This window comes from Cololabis saira, chromosome 4 (assembly GCF_033807715.1).
Source record: "Cololabis saira isolate AMF1-May2022 chromosome 4, fColSai1.1, whole genome shotgun sequence".
In the NCBI taxonomy this organism is placed as follows: Eukaryota; Metazoa; Chordata; class Actinopteri; order Beloniformes; family Belonidae; genus Cololabis; species Cololabis saira.
The window spans coordinates 13,052,813-13,069,358 of NC_084590.1; the positions used below are offsets into that span (position 1 = coordinate 13,052,813).

General features: G+C 42.1%; 2 protein-coding genes across 6 annotated transcripts in view; one reads left to right on the forward strand and one right to left on the reverse strand.

Annotated features, from left to right (window-relative positions):
• Window positions 1-1,380, forward strand: part of gdpd5b (glycerophosphodiester phosphodiesterase domain containing 5b) — a 51,041-nt gene extending 49,661 nt beyond the window's left edge. For all 5 annotated transcript variants that reach the window (XR_009782483.1, XR_009782484.1, XM_061718898.1 and 2 more), the window contains one exon: window positions 224-1,380. Coding sequence is in view for 3 of the 5 variants with exons in the window: in XM_061718898.1 (XP_061574882.1) it covers window positions 224-303 (80 nt within the window). In the remaining 2 variants the exon portion in view is untranslated. The remainder of the gene's footprint in view (window positions 1-223) is intronic.
• Window positions 998-16,285, reverse strand: hspa13 (heat shock protein 70 family, member 13). Its single transcript, XM_061718901.1, has 5 exons — window positions 16,155-16,285; window positions 7,261-7,601; window positions 5,269-5,482; window positions 4,471-4,638; window positions 998-3,603 (listed from the first exon to the last, which is right to left on the reverse strand). Exons 1-5 carry the CDS (start codon window positions 16,177-16,179, stop codon window positions 3,026-3,028), a joined length of 1,326 nt encoding a protein of 441 aa, XP_061574885.1. The 5' UTR covers window positions 16,180-16,285; the 3' UTR covers window positions 998-3,025.
• Window positions 16,286-16,546: the final 261 nt, after the last annotated feature.

The following is a 16,546-nucleotide window of genomic DNA, read 5'->3' on the forward strand; positions in this document are numbered from 1 at the left end:
TTATGCTATTCAGATTCAGTTTTTCAATGCAATGTTTCAAATGAAACAATAAAAATTTAAATTATGTGATTCAGATTCAGTTTTTCAATGCAATTATTCAAGTTGGGCAATTCAAATATAAATTATTCAAATTCAGTGTCTAGTGGCACATATTTCTGCCCATATCAGGACGTCTAAGAAATACCGTGCGCTTATTTGTGTGCTCTCCTCTGTCGCCCTCTAGAGGTGAGAGACGGCGCTGAGGAGGAGCTGTACGGGGACAGCAGCTACGACTACTACAACAGCCAGGGCATCAGTCAGTGATTTACTCCGTCTGCTCTCAGGAGCTGGAAACCACACTCCACATTCACGTCCTTTTGTTTTGATCAGTGTGACGTCTCCTCCTCTTCTCTTTTGGCTCACTGATGAATTGACTCCCATATTTGCCGGAAACACAAGACACCCTCTTTATTTGTATACACTGTAAATATGTTTTCCCTCTTATTAAAAAAAGAAATGTATATTGCACACAGATGAAAGCACTTCTTACTGATGGAGTTGGTTGCATCCATCAGTCCTGTTGAAATGAGCCGGTAGCGGCTGCTTCTTGCAGACATGGGTTTCTACATTCTCTCTTACAATTTCAAAACCGTTTATTTTACGCACTGTAAATGATTTCCTCTTAGCAGCTACATTTCTTTCTAGCAGAGGTTTTTATTTCAGCATGAAGCAGTAGGTAGTTCATAAAAGTACTAACATTAAAATTTAAGATATTTAGACTTAAAAAGGACGATAAAATGTTTACAGATATCCTGCCTTGTCCTCCAGGTGAAATATTCACATATGTGTGTGTGTGTGTGTACATAGAGAGAGATTTATGTAAAATATTTTTTACTCCTGCTGTACTTCTGTTCAGTGCATGCAGCTTTTAGGGTCTTTGGGACTTGGGGTGAGCTGTGCTCCCAGTGAAACCAGAACAACTGGTGACAATGCTGTGAAGGATTAAGATTTGTACAGTTTTGTTTGTTTAATGGTGACATGTTTTTGATCGTTTCCTTTGTCAAGATGCATTTATTGTACTGTGTTTTCTGACTGGATATGTTTTTACCTTGCATGCAGTGCTATGTTGTATGTGTATGTAATAGGAGAGCTAACGCGTGAGATGCTCCAGCCAACGACGATAACCTTTAATGTGACAGTTGAATCATTACAGTAGCAGGTCTGGCCTTTTGAGTTGCAGTAAAATCGCTGGTTTTTCAGTGCCGGCAAACCCGTCTCGTTGGGATGTAAACGCTGCAAATGAAATGGGGCTACACTGTCAACATACCAATTGCCTTTTGTTTTATCTCTTTGGGTATTACTGTGCCTCCAAAATCAATAGTAAATCTTATAATATATTGATTTGCCTTGTGTGCATCTTTTGATTTGTTTAAGTCCAGTGAGAGCCTGTTCTGTGCTTTTTGAGCTCCAGTAAAGCAGGAAGGTAATGAAAGCGCTAACTGCAACACTTGAAAAAGAGCATTCGTGCTACTCAAAGAATTAAGATTGTAACTATCCGCAAGCCCTTTCATCAATATTTGTCTCATCTGGGTGACTTTAAACTATGTGGAATGTGTGTTAAGTACTTTGGGAGCAACACTGAAGCTTAACTTTTCAAAATAAAGGGACATTGGTAAAGTTGAGAAATGATATTTTAATGTGGAGGGCAGATTACAGTCTCAATGTCCCGAGCTCAAGACATCGAGGTCTGTGTTGTGTAAAACCTGCAGTACAAAAAGATCCCAGTGTTACATTCACCCACTGGGGACTGAAATTAACCACCAGTATCTTTTCCATGGAAGGCTGAAGCAAATCAACATCAGTGGATCTAACAAAACAAACTCACAAAATTACATTTGGCAAAAACGACTAGCTGTGATACCTATTAAAGGAATGTGAGTACATTGAGTTCAGTGCCGAGACTCATGATTTCAGAGATGCAGATCAGCCAAACTGGATGTGGAACAACCAGCCTCCTGACTAGCAGGATGAAAGTGGGGGAATGCGTTCAAATAAACGTACTGATATCCACAAATATCAACATTTTAGTCGTGGCAGTAACTTCAACAGCAGATACACAAGGCACTGATGAGCAACACTTTGGTCCTCCTGTAGGACTGACAGAACTGACCCCCTACAGCAGCTAAAGCAGGCTGTCCTAGTACACAGTATTTCCATTTACAGCATTCATTATTGCACAAAAACAAAGTTGGCTGACAAAGAAGTCTTGAAAGTTCCTCCTCCCTCGGAGGAGAATAACCAGATCAATCTGTACTTTACTCATCATGCTAAAGACGAGAGACTGATGAAACTTAAGGCTTCTTGGTTTGGTGCTTAGGGACTCTGCACTTCAACAAGAAGGCGGACTAATAAAGGATTAAATCTAACATTACAGTAGAGTCCTTTTAAATTAAGTGTGTATATTAATATTTAAACTGAGATTTCCCAGACTTCCAGTCATCCTCCCGACCAAATGTGATGCAAACCATGAAGCCATATTAAGACTTGATGAACCTGCAGAAAGCTCACAGGCACAACCTTACCAGCAGAGATATCTGCCAAACGCACACACACAAAAAAGACATACTCGGAGCCAAAAAACATAACATAAATAAATTAAGGTGAAGTTGCACTGGATGCTTCAAAACATCCTTTGAACAAGTGGATGTTTCCTGAATTGATTCCCAGTGGAGCAGCAGGTCGATGCTCTTCAGTCACATTTCATGTTTTTTCTGCTGTAACTGGTCAGAAAAACCCACCACATCCGTCACGTTAAAGAGTGTGAAACCCAACTGTTCACTTCTCCTTTCTTACTGTTGAGGAAACGAGTTCCACATGTGCTGTGTCATTTTTGACTTTCTTTTTCTTCAGGGGAAAGCGCTTTAAGTCGTGCATTTCTCTCCCATCAACAGATGTTAAATTAAACACACAAAAAAAGTACAGTCATAACACTGGTAGAAAAGACTGGCACGTCCCATCTTAATAAATATTCGGACCGATTGGGAGATTAGCTGAAGTTGGTCTTGCGCAGGTGTCTGTTGGGGATTTCTATGGCGCTCACTTGCAGCGGCCAGGAGCCGCCCATGATGCCGGCCTGGATGGCCACGCCCGTAACCACCGCCAGGTCGGGGTCCACCGACGTGTTGGGCTCCTTCCCAAAGAACTGGCTGATCAGCTGCCGGATCCGCGGGATCCTGGTGGAGCCTCCGACCAGAACCACCTCATCCACGTCCTGCTTCTCCAGGTGGCCTTCGGCTAACACGATCTTCACCGGGGCCAGGATCTTCTGGAAGAGATCCTCGTTGAGCTGCTCGAACAGCGCACGGGTGAGCTCGGCCTGGAACAGAGCGTTGGGAGCGTGGCCTTCCGGCGTGTCGGCGCTCTCGTGGCTGTGGAGGTGGAGCGGCACCCTGACCGTGGTCGCTGGGTGGAGCGTGAGGTTGAGCTTGGCCGCCTCCACTGCCTGTCGGAGGTGGTGGATGTCCTCCTTGAGCGTGGGTGCCACTCCGAACTCCTGACGGATTCGTTCTGTGGTGTACTGGAGCAACCGCTGGCTGAAGTCTTGACCTCCGAGCTTGTTATTTCCTGCACAAAAGAGGCTCCGGTTAATAGAGGGTCGTCACTTCCCCACTGAACCACGCCCTCTTACTTGCACTGAGTGGCAAAAACACCTGCAACTAGTGGAGAAGACGGGATAACAGCCGATTATGAGCTTAAATTAAAGGCAGTTGGACTTGACAGTGACCCGTACAGTTACCCCAAGAACCAGTGATCCATGGACATTAATATTTGTCCACAAATCCAGTTTCCTGATATTTATATGTACTTATATTTCTACGCCGGGGAAATACACGAAGCAAAGCTTGAAGGCATACAAAAGTCTTGACGCTTGGTCCTACTTCAAGGCAGGATTTGTTGGTGAAATTAAAGTGATGAGGACACCGACCTTTATGATTTGACCGTTTAACGTTAGCTACCCAAAAATCCAACATCACCTGATACAAAATGGTAACCGCAAATCCACGTTGCGGTGCCTGGAATCCAGAGGTTTCTGTGAATTGCAGGGATCCATTTGTCTCTTAAGCTTATTTTTCGGCAGTCTGTAAAACGATAACTCCAATTTCTTGCTAAATCTATGAGTACAGTCGATCACACAACAGCTCTTTCCCATTTTAGATGTTTTCCAGTTGCTCAAACTGAAAGTCTACGCTGCCACTCAGTCTTACTGACACTCAGTCTTTCTGCCACTCAGTGGGCGTAACCCGCTGTGAAGTTGCATCTGTGACGTCATGCGCATTCCCTCTATATAACACATTTATTAAACACTTAATGTGCTTTGTTCTGGATTGTGAATTTGAAAAAAGACATGTCTGAGGAAATCTTTGGTGATCAAATTTAGCCAATAAGAATACATATTTGAAAGCTTTTCTTTCTAGAGGTGGAGCACATTACCTGCCATGGCCCTGGTGAGGAACATGCCCCCTTGTTTATTGAGCAGGGACACGTCCAGGGTCCCTCCACCGAGGTCCACCACCAGCACGTTGAAGACGTCCACCTTGTGCAGGCCGTAGGCCATGGCTGCGGCTGTAGGCTCGTTGATCACACGCAAGATCTCCAGACCTGAAACACCAAAGACAAACAGGCTTTTATTCCTGCAATTTTCCCGCAACAGCTGAAATCAGCACGTAGAGCCTTGAGAGCTTTCATTTCTCTTCTGATTTAAAGCTCAATTGGAAAGGTAGACGCCTGGGGCCTAATATTCGAAACGTGCAGCGCACAAAAAACGTGTGTACGCCATTTTCCACGCTCACGGTCGGATATTCGAAAATTGATTTGAACGTGGAAAGTTGCGGTCTTTCACGTAAATGCCCCCAAATAAATTATTTTTTCCAGGCCTCAACTTTTGACAGGACTGTCTTTGTTTTATTTGTTTTTGCAAGTTCCTTGTTAAGATGAGCAGTTTTTAATGGATAATTATCTTCATCATCATATTCAAATATATCTATTGAGGGAGGAGACAGGGTGGAGTGTTTGTCTCCCGCATGTGCGCTCAAATCCACGCTGATTGTGATGTTCAAAGGAACCTGCATGGATTTGGGCATAAGCACAGTATTGATCATCTGATTTTTTTTTTGCGTACGTAAAAACGCACTGATTCACGTTGAAATCCACGCACATTTGGAACATGAGGCCCCTGGTCTGCAGCTATCCAAAGAAAATGCTGCAACATGAGTTCAATAGCAGTCTGACCTGCAAGGTTTGCAGCTCTGACGGTGTAGTTCCTTTGTCTCTCGTCGAATTCTGCGGGCACCGAGATGACGGCCTTGTGGATGGGAACGCCCAGCTGCCGCTCAGCCGTCTCCCTCAGCTTCAGCAGCAGCCGGGAGCCGATGAACTCCGGGGTCACGCTGAAGGTGTGGTTGGTGGTGATCACAAACTCTGCACTTCCATTGTTGTTCACCACCTAGAGACGGACAGAGACACGGCATTAGTGAAGGTGACCGGGACTCCCTGGAAGAAGAGATCTTGTTCCTCAATGGGAAATTTCCTGGATAAATAAAGGTTAGATAAATAAAAAGCTGGAGGGAACAAATGCTTAATTTGATACAATTCACACTGGTTTTATTCACAACAATGAGCAAACTTTTACTTCTTAGTATCTAAATTTAACAAACAGTTTGAAAGGCTGTGGGAAAACAGTGGTGGATAGCTTGCACTATTTTGAAGATTTATGGATTAAAATGATCACAACTGGTAAAGGGCTGCCATCACAAATACGCAATGATTTTCAAATCATTGCATTTACATCTGTGTACAGACGGGAGGTGGAACAGCTGGTCCACTGGTGCAGTCGGAACCATCTGGAGCTGAACCCGCTCAAGACAGTGGAGATGACGGTGGATTTCAGGAAAAATCCACCGCCACTCCCCCCCCCTCACCTGGGGTCCACCATCTCCCAGGACCTGAAGTGGTCCACCCACATCAACTCCGTAAGAAAGAAGGCTCAGCAGAGGTTGTACTTCCTGCGGCAGCTCAGGAAGTTTAACCTGCCACAGCAGCTGTTGATCACCTTCTACTCTGCCATAATCCAGTCTGTTCTCTGCACTTCCATCACTGTCTGGTTCGGATCGACCACCAAACTAGACAGAACAGACTGCAACGGACAATCAGGTCTGCAGAGAGGATAACTGGGACTAACCTCCCATCTATCCTGGACCTGTACCGGTCCAGGACCAGGAAACGGTCAGGTAGCATCTCTGCTGAATAATAATAATAATAATAATAATAATAATTAAAGCTGCAAGCAGCGATGAACGGGACCTCGCGCGTGCAATTTTCACCAATTGAGGTCAAGGACTCAAAACTGAGTCCGATGACACCACCCACGACTCTCTATGTCAAACCATTCAAAAGTTATGGCAGAATCACATATCGGCCAATCAGCTACTAGTATCACTTCCTGTTTAGCGTTTAAGTTTGACGCGGCGCCACGGCCATGCCATTTCACGAAAACTCACGATTTTGAAAACTTTTCATCGTTAACGTCTTTTTTTGTCTCCTGAGCGAGTTCTATGTCGAACGGACGATCCTGCTAGGAGGAGTTCGTTAAAGTACGACACGTGAAAATGGCATAAAATTGCGCCAAAATGACACGATTTATTAAAAATGGCCGACTTCCTGTTCTGTTTCGGCCATGGCGCCAAGAGACTTTTTTTTTAAGTTGCGACATGATACAGGTGTGTACCGATTTTCATGCATGTACGTCAAACCGTATTGTGGGGCTTGAGGCACAAAGTTTTCTAGGGGGCGCTGTTGAGCCATTAGGCCACGCCCCTTTTTGACACTATTAGAATACGTAATTTTTCGCCACATGGAATGTGCGTGCCAAGTTTCACAACTTTTCGAGTAAGTTATGCGCCTCAAAAACGCGATTGTTTTCGGATAAAATAATAATAATCGTACCGATTTCAATAGGGCTTCGCACAAGCCTTGCTGGTGCTCGGTCCCTAATAACCACAATCATATGCTGTAACAATGCACCTTTCAATAACCATGTCTACCTCATACTGCTGCACCTTTCACTTTTTAAAATTGTATATATGTTCATAAGAGCTGTCATTTGTCTATTTACTGTACAGTGAGCGAAAAGAACGGAGTCAAACTCCCTGTCTTGTCCAAATAAAGCTGCTTGTGATCGTGTGGAGGGAGTTCCAGCCTCCAGGACGGGTGGACCTGCCTCACCTCAAACGGGTACCTGCTGCTCTCCTGCTCCAGGACTCCGGGCTCAAACAGCTTCCCGATGAACCTCTTGGCGTCGTAGACGGTGTTGTGCGGGTTTCCGTCGGCCCGGTCCAGGGCTTCGTGTCCGGCCAGCACCGCGGTGCTGGTGAAGCTCACTGTGCTGGGGAGGCTCCTCCGGCCCTCCTCGTCCGCCAGGACCTCCACCTCCCCGCTGCCCGGGTGCAGCACGCCCACGGAGCAGAAGGTGGTGCCCAGGTCCAGCCCCAGGACCTTAGGCGTGGGGGGAGGCAGGTACTGCTGGCCCAGGTACCCGGCCAGGAGCAGAGCCAGGATCACCGAACCTGCAGCACAACCAAGTCACCCAAAACAGCAATAAGAACAAATACAAAGGGCAGATGTATATCTGTTTTAGGAGTAAAACTGTGGAACTCATTAGATAACGACCTTAAACTAGCAAACTCAATAAAAGCATACAAGATATTATTCAAAGCAAAGGTAATGGACACATATATAGGAGCACAATAAGCAAACAAAGAAGAATGCACACATGCATGAGATAAAATGACAACTTAAATTGGTTTTGTCGGTTTCCTTAGCATCTTTTCACTTTCTGTTTTCAGAGCTATCATTATTAGGGCCCGAGCACTTGCAGTGCGAAGGCCCTATTGTATTTGCAGGAATTCTTTGTATTATTTTTTTTTTTTTTATTATTATTATTTTTCTGACAAAAGGAAGGCCTTTTTGCCCCCCTAAACATGCCCAAAAAGTCACCAAATTTTGCATGCAAGTCAGGCCTGGCGAAAAATTTGATATTTCATGGTTTGCATTAATGGGCGTGGCAAAATGGCTCAACAGCGCCCCCCGGAAAACTTTGTGCCTCAAGCCCCACGATACGATTTGACGTACATGCACGAAAATTGGTACACACCTGTATCATGGCACAACTTAAAGAAAAGTCTCTTGGCGTCATGCCCGAAACCGAACAGGATGTCGGCCATTTTGAATTAGTTGTGTCATTTTGGCGCAATTTATGCCATTCCTTCGGCAGTTAATACGGCCCGAACCTTAACGTGCACCCAGGTGTGTTATACATCAAAATGTGCGTCTCCATCCTCCGACACCACGCATTACTTTTCTCTTTCAAAAGCGTTACCGTGGCGACGCTAGATGCCAAAAAGCGCACCCCCCCTTGATCTGATTGGTTCAGACAGAAAAAACTTTGCGCCTCAAGCCCCACAATACGGTTTGACGTACATGCACGAAAATCGGTACACATCTTTATCATGTTGCTACTTAAAGAAAAGTCTCTTGGCGCCATGGCCGAAACCGAACAAGAAGTCGGCTATTTTGAACATTCTGAATGAATCGCATAATTTTGGAGCAATATGAGCCATTCCTTTGAGAATTAATACGGCCCGAACCGTAACGTGCACCCAGGTGTGTTATACATCAAAATGTGCGTCTCTATCCTGCGACTACGCGCATTACTTTTCTCTTTCAAAAGTGTTACCGTGGCGACGCTAGATGCCATAAGGGGCGCCCCCCCTTCATCTGATTGATCCATATTTGATAGTTCCCCAAAAGTCACCAAATTTTGCATGCAAGGCAGGCCTGGCGATAAATTTGATATTTCATGGTTTGTATTAATGGGCGTGGCAAAACGGCTCAACAGCGCCCCCCGGAAAACTTTGTGCCTCAAGCCCCACAATACGGTTTGACGTACATGCACGAAAATCGGTACACACCTGGATCATGTCGCAACTTAAAGAAAAGTCTCTTGGAGCCATGGCCGAAACCGAACAGGAAGTCAGCTATTTTGAATTAATTGTGTAATTTTGGCGCAATTTATGCCATTCCTTCGGCAATTAATACGGCCCGAACCGTAACGTGCACCCAGGTGTGTTATACCTCAAAATGTGCGTCTCCATCTTGCGACTACACGCATTACTTTTCTCTTTCAAAAGTGTTACCGTGGCGACGCTAGACGTGAAAAAGCGCGCGCTTCATCTGATTGGTCCATATTTGATAGTTCTCCAAAAGTCACCATTTTTTGCATGCAAGCCAGACTTGGCGATAAATTTGATATTTCATGGTTTGCATTAATGGGCGTGGCCTAACGGCTCAACAGCGCCCCCTAGAATACTTTTATCTGCCATAACTTTTGAATGGTTTGACATAGGAAGTTGTGGGTGATGTCATGGGACTCTGTAATGAGTCCTCAAGCTTCGTTGGCCTTAATTAGCCCCGCCCCTTCTTCTGATTGGTTGTCCTTTTTTTAATGATAAAATCGCCGCGAGCCGCCAGTCGCTCTCGCGCTGACTCCCGCTTCCTGATTCAAACGTCTGCCGGCCCCGCCCCCCGACCAATCAGTGGCGAGTAGGGTGATGACGGCCCCGCCCCCCGACCAATCGGTGGCGAGTAGGGTGATGACGCTAGACGCGAAAAAGCGCTCGTCCCCTTCATCTGATTGGTCCATATTTGATAGTGCTCAAAAAGTCACCAAATTTTGCATGCAAGCCAGACTTGGTGATAAATTGGATATTTCATGGTTTACATTAATGGGCGTGGCCTAACGGCTCAACAGCGCCCCCTAGAAAACTTTTCTCTGACATAACTTTTGAATGGTTTGACATAAAGAGTCGTGGGTGGTGTCATCAGATTCTGTATGGAGTCCTTGACCTTCATTGGCCTGAATTAGCCCCACCCCTTCTTCTGATTGGTTGTCCCGATTTTCTGCTATAACTTTGGAATGGTTTGACATAGAGAGTCGTGGGTGGTGTCATCAGATTCTGTATGGAGTCCTTGACCTTCATTGGCCTGAATTAGCCCCCCCCTTCTTCTGATTGGTTGTCCCTTTTTTCTGCTATAACTTTTGAATGGTTTGACATAGGAAGTCGTGGCTGGTGTCGTTTCTGATATGCTTATGGGGGGCGGTGGCCGTGAGTGCGAGGGCCCGTTCATCGCTGCTTGCAGCTTTAATTATCATTATTATTGCTATTATTACTATTATTATTATTGTTATCATTATTATTGCTATTATTATTATTATTATTATTATTATTATTATTATTATTATCATAATTTTGTGTAGACTTATGATACTTCATTTGTTCTTTTGGTATATTCTATTCTGTTAAAAGGTGGGCAAGATAAGCTTTATGCTTCAAGCCCAGACCTTTTCGGTCAAATAATCACAATGTTGACCAGGGAAAAACCTGTTATCATCTTGTTTTTTGATTTTTGTTTGTGATTGACCGAAATAAATATTAACTAACTAACTAACTAACTAACTAACTAACCCAGGGGGAGATCACCGGCGAGCTGAGCAGCTAAACAAGGTTCAAGGTTTACTTTATTAATCTCCCGTGGGAGAAATTGGTCTCGGAGTAAAAGCCACAATGCTGCAGTACAGACAGACACAGACGGAACATTAAAAACATCAACAACATCAACATTAACAGAGGCATGTGCAACACTTGCAATAGCGCTGTGCAAAACAATAAATTAGTGCAAATTGTTAAAAATGATGCTAGTATCATCAGTATTGTTAACCTTCCTGTACATGATCGCAGCAGCAGCAGTTGTTAAACAATCCACGTGGGCCGGCTTCTCTCAGCCTCCTATCTTTCTCCCTAACCACTCGGGGGAGCTCATTGATAAGTTTGACTGATTGTGGAATAAAGGAGTGCTTGTATGGGCAGAAATATGTGCCACTAGAAACTGAATTTGAATAATTTATATTTGAATTTGAATTTGAATTGCTCAACTTGAATAATTGCAATAAAAAACTGAATCTGAATCACATAATCACAAACACAGAATGGAGAAAACACAATAGGTTTCAAAATATCTAGCTCCCGTTGGTCGTTTATATTGTTGAAAGAAAATAGAGGTTATAGTAGGCTACGTGAGAATGAGTTCTTTGTATCTGCACTAGGAATGGGTGATATTTTACCGTTCACGATATACCGTCAAAAAAATTACCCACGGTATGAATTTGTCATCTCGCGGTAAAATCGATAAATTCCCGTTGATTACGTTTTTGTGTGAAGCTGATTTATGGTTCTGCTTTAAATCCACGCACAACGTACGGGAAGAAAGGAAGGAAGGAAGATGAAAGAAAGAAAGAAAGAAAGAAAGAAAGAAAGAAAGAAAGAAAGAAAGAAAGAAAGAAAGAAAGAAAGAAAGAAAGAAAGAAAGAAATGAGCCAGAAAGAAAGAAAGAAATGAGCCAGAAAGAAAGAAAGAAAGAAAGAAATGAGCAAGAAAGAAAGAAAGAAAGAAAGAAAGAAGCAAGAAAGAAAGAAAGAAAGAAAGAAAGAAAGAAAGAAAGAAAGAAAGAAAGAAAGAAAGAAAGAAAGAAAGAAAGAAAGAAAGAAAGAAAGAAAGAAAGAAAGAAAGAAAGAAAGAAAGAAAGAAAGAAAGAAAGAAAGAAAGAAAGAAAGAAAGATGAGATAGATTTATAGTTAAAAAGATGGAGTTGAATTGGTATTTTTTTTTATCGTCATTTTTATCATTATTGGGATAAATGCCAGAAATTATCGTGATACATTTTTTAGTCCATACCGGCCATCCCTAATCTGCACTCGATTACTCTTCCTCCGGAAGACCCGGATGTCTGGCACAGTAAAATTGAAAGTGAATTGCAAGAACTGAATTTGAATTGCGAGAACTGAATGTAGATTCAGTTTTTCAATGCAATGATTCAAATTAAACAATACAAATTCAAATTATGTGATTCAGATTCAGTTTTTCAATGCAATGATTCAAATTAAACAATACAAATTCAAATTATGTGATTCAGATTCAGTTTTTTTATGCAATTATTCAAGTTGAGCAATTCAAATTCAAATATAAATGATTCAAATTCAGTTTATAATGGCACATATTTCTGCCCATATGCTTGTATCTATTGTACTTCCACAGGGGGAGCCTGTATCTCCTGCCAGAGCTCATCAGCTCGTACTCAGGGTTCAGCATGCTGTTTTGACCTTACTATCTGGGATTTAGATTTGACCGTTAGGTTCCCAAACCAGCTGGTGATGCCATAATGTACGATGGACTCTATCGTCGCTCTATAAAAAAATCAACATAATGTTTTTGCAGACACCAAACACTCTTAGCCTACGTAAAAAATGGAGGCGCTGGTGGATCCTAACAGACATTTGTCACATGCGTGCTCCAATTAAGATCCTTATCAATATGGACGCCTAGGTATTTATAGGACGTGACCTGCGTGATGTCATGGCCATGTATCGCAATTGTGCTGTGATCCCCAATGGACCTTGGGTCCACCACAATCTCCTCACTTTTCTTAACATTGATCTGCAGGTGGTGTTCATCACACCAACCCACAAACCAGTCCAACTGTCCAGCTGATGCCGGAGCTGCCTGGGAGTAAACTGAGGATGACAGTCTCATCAGAGAATGGAACCACATGGTGGTCGGGTTGGGAGCTGACACTTTGTGTAGAGAGTAAACAGAAAGGAGGAACTGACAGATCCCTGGGGGGCCCCTGCCGAGAAATGCTACTTTGTGGTTCTGCGCACGCGCACAGTCGATTTTCAAAGTTTGATTGGCACGTTCATCATTTCTTGCACGTAGGGCTGGGCGATATGGACCAAAAGTCATATCTCGATATTTTCTAGCTGAATGGCGATACTCGATATATATCGATATTTTTTCTGTGCCATAATTGGGGTTTCCCCCAAAGCGTTATAGCATAGCATCTCTGTTAGCTTCATTTTTTTCTGAGGCAAACCCTTAAAAAAACAGTTTTAATACAAAGCCTCGTGCCAAATGTCACACAGGTTCCTTTATTAACAGAGGTCTGCACAATATCAAAATATATAAAACAAATGAAATAAAAATAAACTGCCTGCATATATAGAATAAAAATGCTTCTTGAATAAAATAAAACAAATATCCCTTTCCTGCATAACAATTAAATTAAAATACACTGTGCAATTAATACAATGTAGACAGTAACAGGCAGACTTTTCCACTGAGGTTGACAGTTGTGCAAATAACAAAACATTTGTGCAAATCTCAAATAAAACATTCAAATCAATTTGTCCCAAAATAAGCTATATCAAAATCGTAAAAAAAAAAAAATAAAATAATAATCGATATAAACGATATTTTCTCGTACCATATCGCGTTTGAAAATATATCGATATATATTAAAATCTCGATACATCGCCCAGCCCTACTTGCACGATGTAAAATTGATAATATGGGATGTTTAGTATTTGATCCTTCAAAATACACTACTGAATCTTTCACTACCCGTGACATGAATTGCATTACACTTTGTGAACATTAAAAAAACTATTCTATATTCATTCAGTCATTGGCCTTTATTTAACCAGGCAGGTCATTAAGAACATTCTTATTTACAATGACGGCCTGGCAAGCGACAAGCACCACTTTGGGGGGAAAGGAAGTGGTTTAGGGAGTAAAACACAGTAAAATTGTAGCTCTACAAAAGGTAGAAAACCATTAGAGAGCATTTTTGGCAAAGCAGCAAAAAATGGCAGAACACTTGTACTGCTCACTGCTTCATCTGAAAGTGCAGAGTTAAATCTCACCTGTTGCGGCCTGTCTGATAAAAATGAAAAATACCACTTAATTAAAAAGGGATTTGCGTTCAACCTAACTAATTTTCTTAGAAGGATGTCTGGATGGATTGTGTTAAAAGCAGAGCTGAAATCAATAAAGAGCAGTCTGGGATATGCAGCTGGACTCTCCAGGTGCTTCACAATAAGGTGCAATAAGGTGGAGGTTTCATCACTGGAGCGGTTTCTAGTGTGATCAACCTGATTAGTCCATGTTCCAGACCAGATATCAGCACCACTCAAAGTGACCAAACTTGCTTATAATTTTTGAAAAGAATCCATGACTATAGATGATATTTTGGTATGATAACCCTTCCTGAGTGGCAGCTGGATCATAGTTATCAGCTCATGAAGTTCAGAAAATTACATTTTAGATGCTGCATATCCTGGTTTAGACTCATGTACAGGATATCTGTCAACGTTTCACAATATTGTCTTTGGTATCATTTTAAAGGGGACCTTTTAAGCATTCATTCAAGCTAAGATGGGAATCTTTCTGACCAACATAGAGGTCACTGCAGTTCTTTAAACCAGTGGTTCTCAAATGGGGGTACGCGTACCCCTGGGGGTACGTGAAGGCACTCCAGGGGGTACGTGAGATTTTAAAATATACATATATTTAAAAAGTAGCATCCATGTAAAAATCCTTTAAAAATAAATATTTCATAAATAATTGAGGAAAATATAAGTCTAAATTCATAAAATTAATTTTATCTTCAGGGGTAGGCTATTCAACTTATTATCCTAAAACCTCAGACTATCCCCCACACCAGGATGGTTCCACCTAACCTGTCAAATGCCACCTGGCTTCACCTGTCAATCACTTGAACCAACGATGGAGTCGTGGTTGAAGCATAGCAGCAATATTTTTATGTTTAATAAATCAGTTACTGATGGCACAGTGCTCTGTTTTAGGTCTTTTTTTACAACCAAAAGTGTTTTGCGCTGGTTAGGGGGTACTTGGCTGAAAAAATATTTCACAGGGGGTACATCACTGAAAAAAGGTTGTGGACCACTGCTCTAAACTATAAATAACACACATTTTTACACAATTTTCACCTAAATGATATACTATCTTTTATCCCTGTGTCATCTAGGAACAACAGAGACACAAAATACAAACATTGGAATACTCATAGAAACATAAGGATTCAGGAAATGTATCACATCTTAGCTTGAATGAATGCTTAAAAGGTCCCCTTTAAAATGATACCAAAGACAATATTGTGAAACATTGACAGATATCCTGTACATGAGTCTAAACCAGGATATGCAGCAGCATCTAAAATGTAATTTTCTGAAGGGGGTGGTAACTTCATGAGCTGATAACCAGTACTGGAGTTGAGGGGGGATGAGGGGGGATGGCATCCCCCCTGAAATAAAAACGGTCCAAATCATCCCCCCTGTAAAACTGCCATCCCCCCTTTCTATCCCTTATGTCATTTCATCAATGAATGTGGTTTTACTGCTATTTCAACATTTAGAGTCATCACCAGAAAAATAACACCAGAAAAATAATTTCTGCCAGTGGGACAAGATTTATCTTCTCATTACAAGAAAAAAAAATCTTGTTCCACTGATAGATTTTTCTACTTATTTCAAGTGAAAATCTACTTGAAACAGGTGAAAATTGTTGTTTTTTCCAGTGATGAGTCTTGTTTTAAGTGTAATGAGATTTTTTTTACAAAAATGAGACATTTTAACTAGAAATAAGACAAATATTCTTGTTAAGATTTGGAGTTTTTGCAGTGATCCATTTTACTTATCCTGTGAAGGACAGAGTCATATTGATAAGTTCAGAAAAATGTTTTTATTTTTGTGTTTTTATGTATTAGATGTAAGCCCAGTGGATATTTAAAGCTTACAGAAGGCTGCATTTATCTGCTGCTATGTCATTCCTGCATTATTTCTGCAGGTGTTTTGGTCACTGCTATTATTTGTAATATATTATATTATTTGTAATCAGCACAAATTATCTGTCCCCATATGATAAAATCCACCATCCCCTCTGATTTTTTTTACAACTCGAGTACTGGTTATAACTATGATCCATCTGCCACTCAGGAAGGGTTATCATACCAGAATATCATCTACAGACATGGATATTTTCAAAAATCATAAGTAAGTTTGGTCACCTTGAGTGGTACTGACAGGGGAATGTTGGGCTCTGGCCCCTGGACTACTGGAGCAGTTTCTGGTGTATCAACCTGATAGATGCTCCTCCTCCTCCTCCTCCTCCTCTGCTACTAAACACCCTCACTGCTGTCGTGCAGCTTACCTATCATGGACATTTCTCCAGCCATCTCCTCGCCCTGTTCCGAAGCCACCTGCCGTGGAAAATGTCACAAAATTACAATAAAATGGTTCTTGTTACCGCCCGGTTGGTTCGGTGTTGATGACTGAATGACGCGAAAGTTAGAAGTTCCGCTAACAAGATACACGTCAACGTTTCAGGACTCTCTATGCATTATGGGTAATGTAGTTTATTACACGGGCCATTAACGTTAAAAGTAGCGCAGTGGATGATGGTTTTTTACTACAAATTCCATCGATACTCGCCACTTTCAGTGTGTCGTAAAGAGTTGTGACGCAGCTTTATTTCCCAGCCAATCAGCTAGAGGCAAATATCATATGCTGCGTTCACGGTCTCGATGAGAAACGGAAATACTT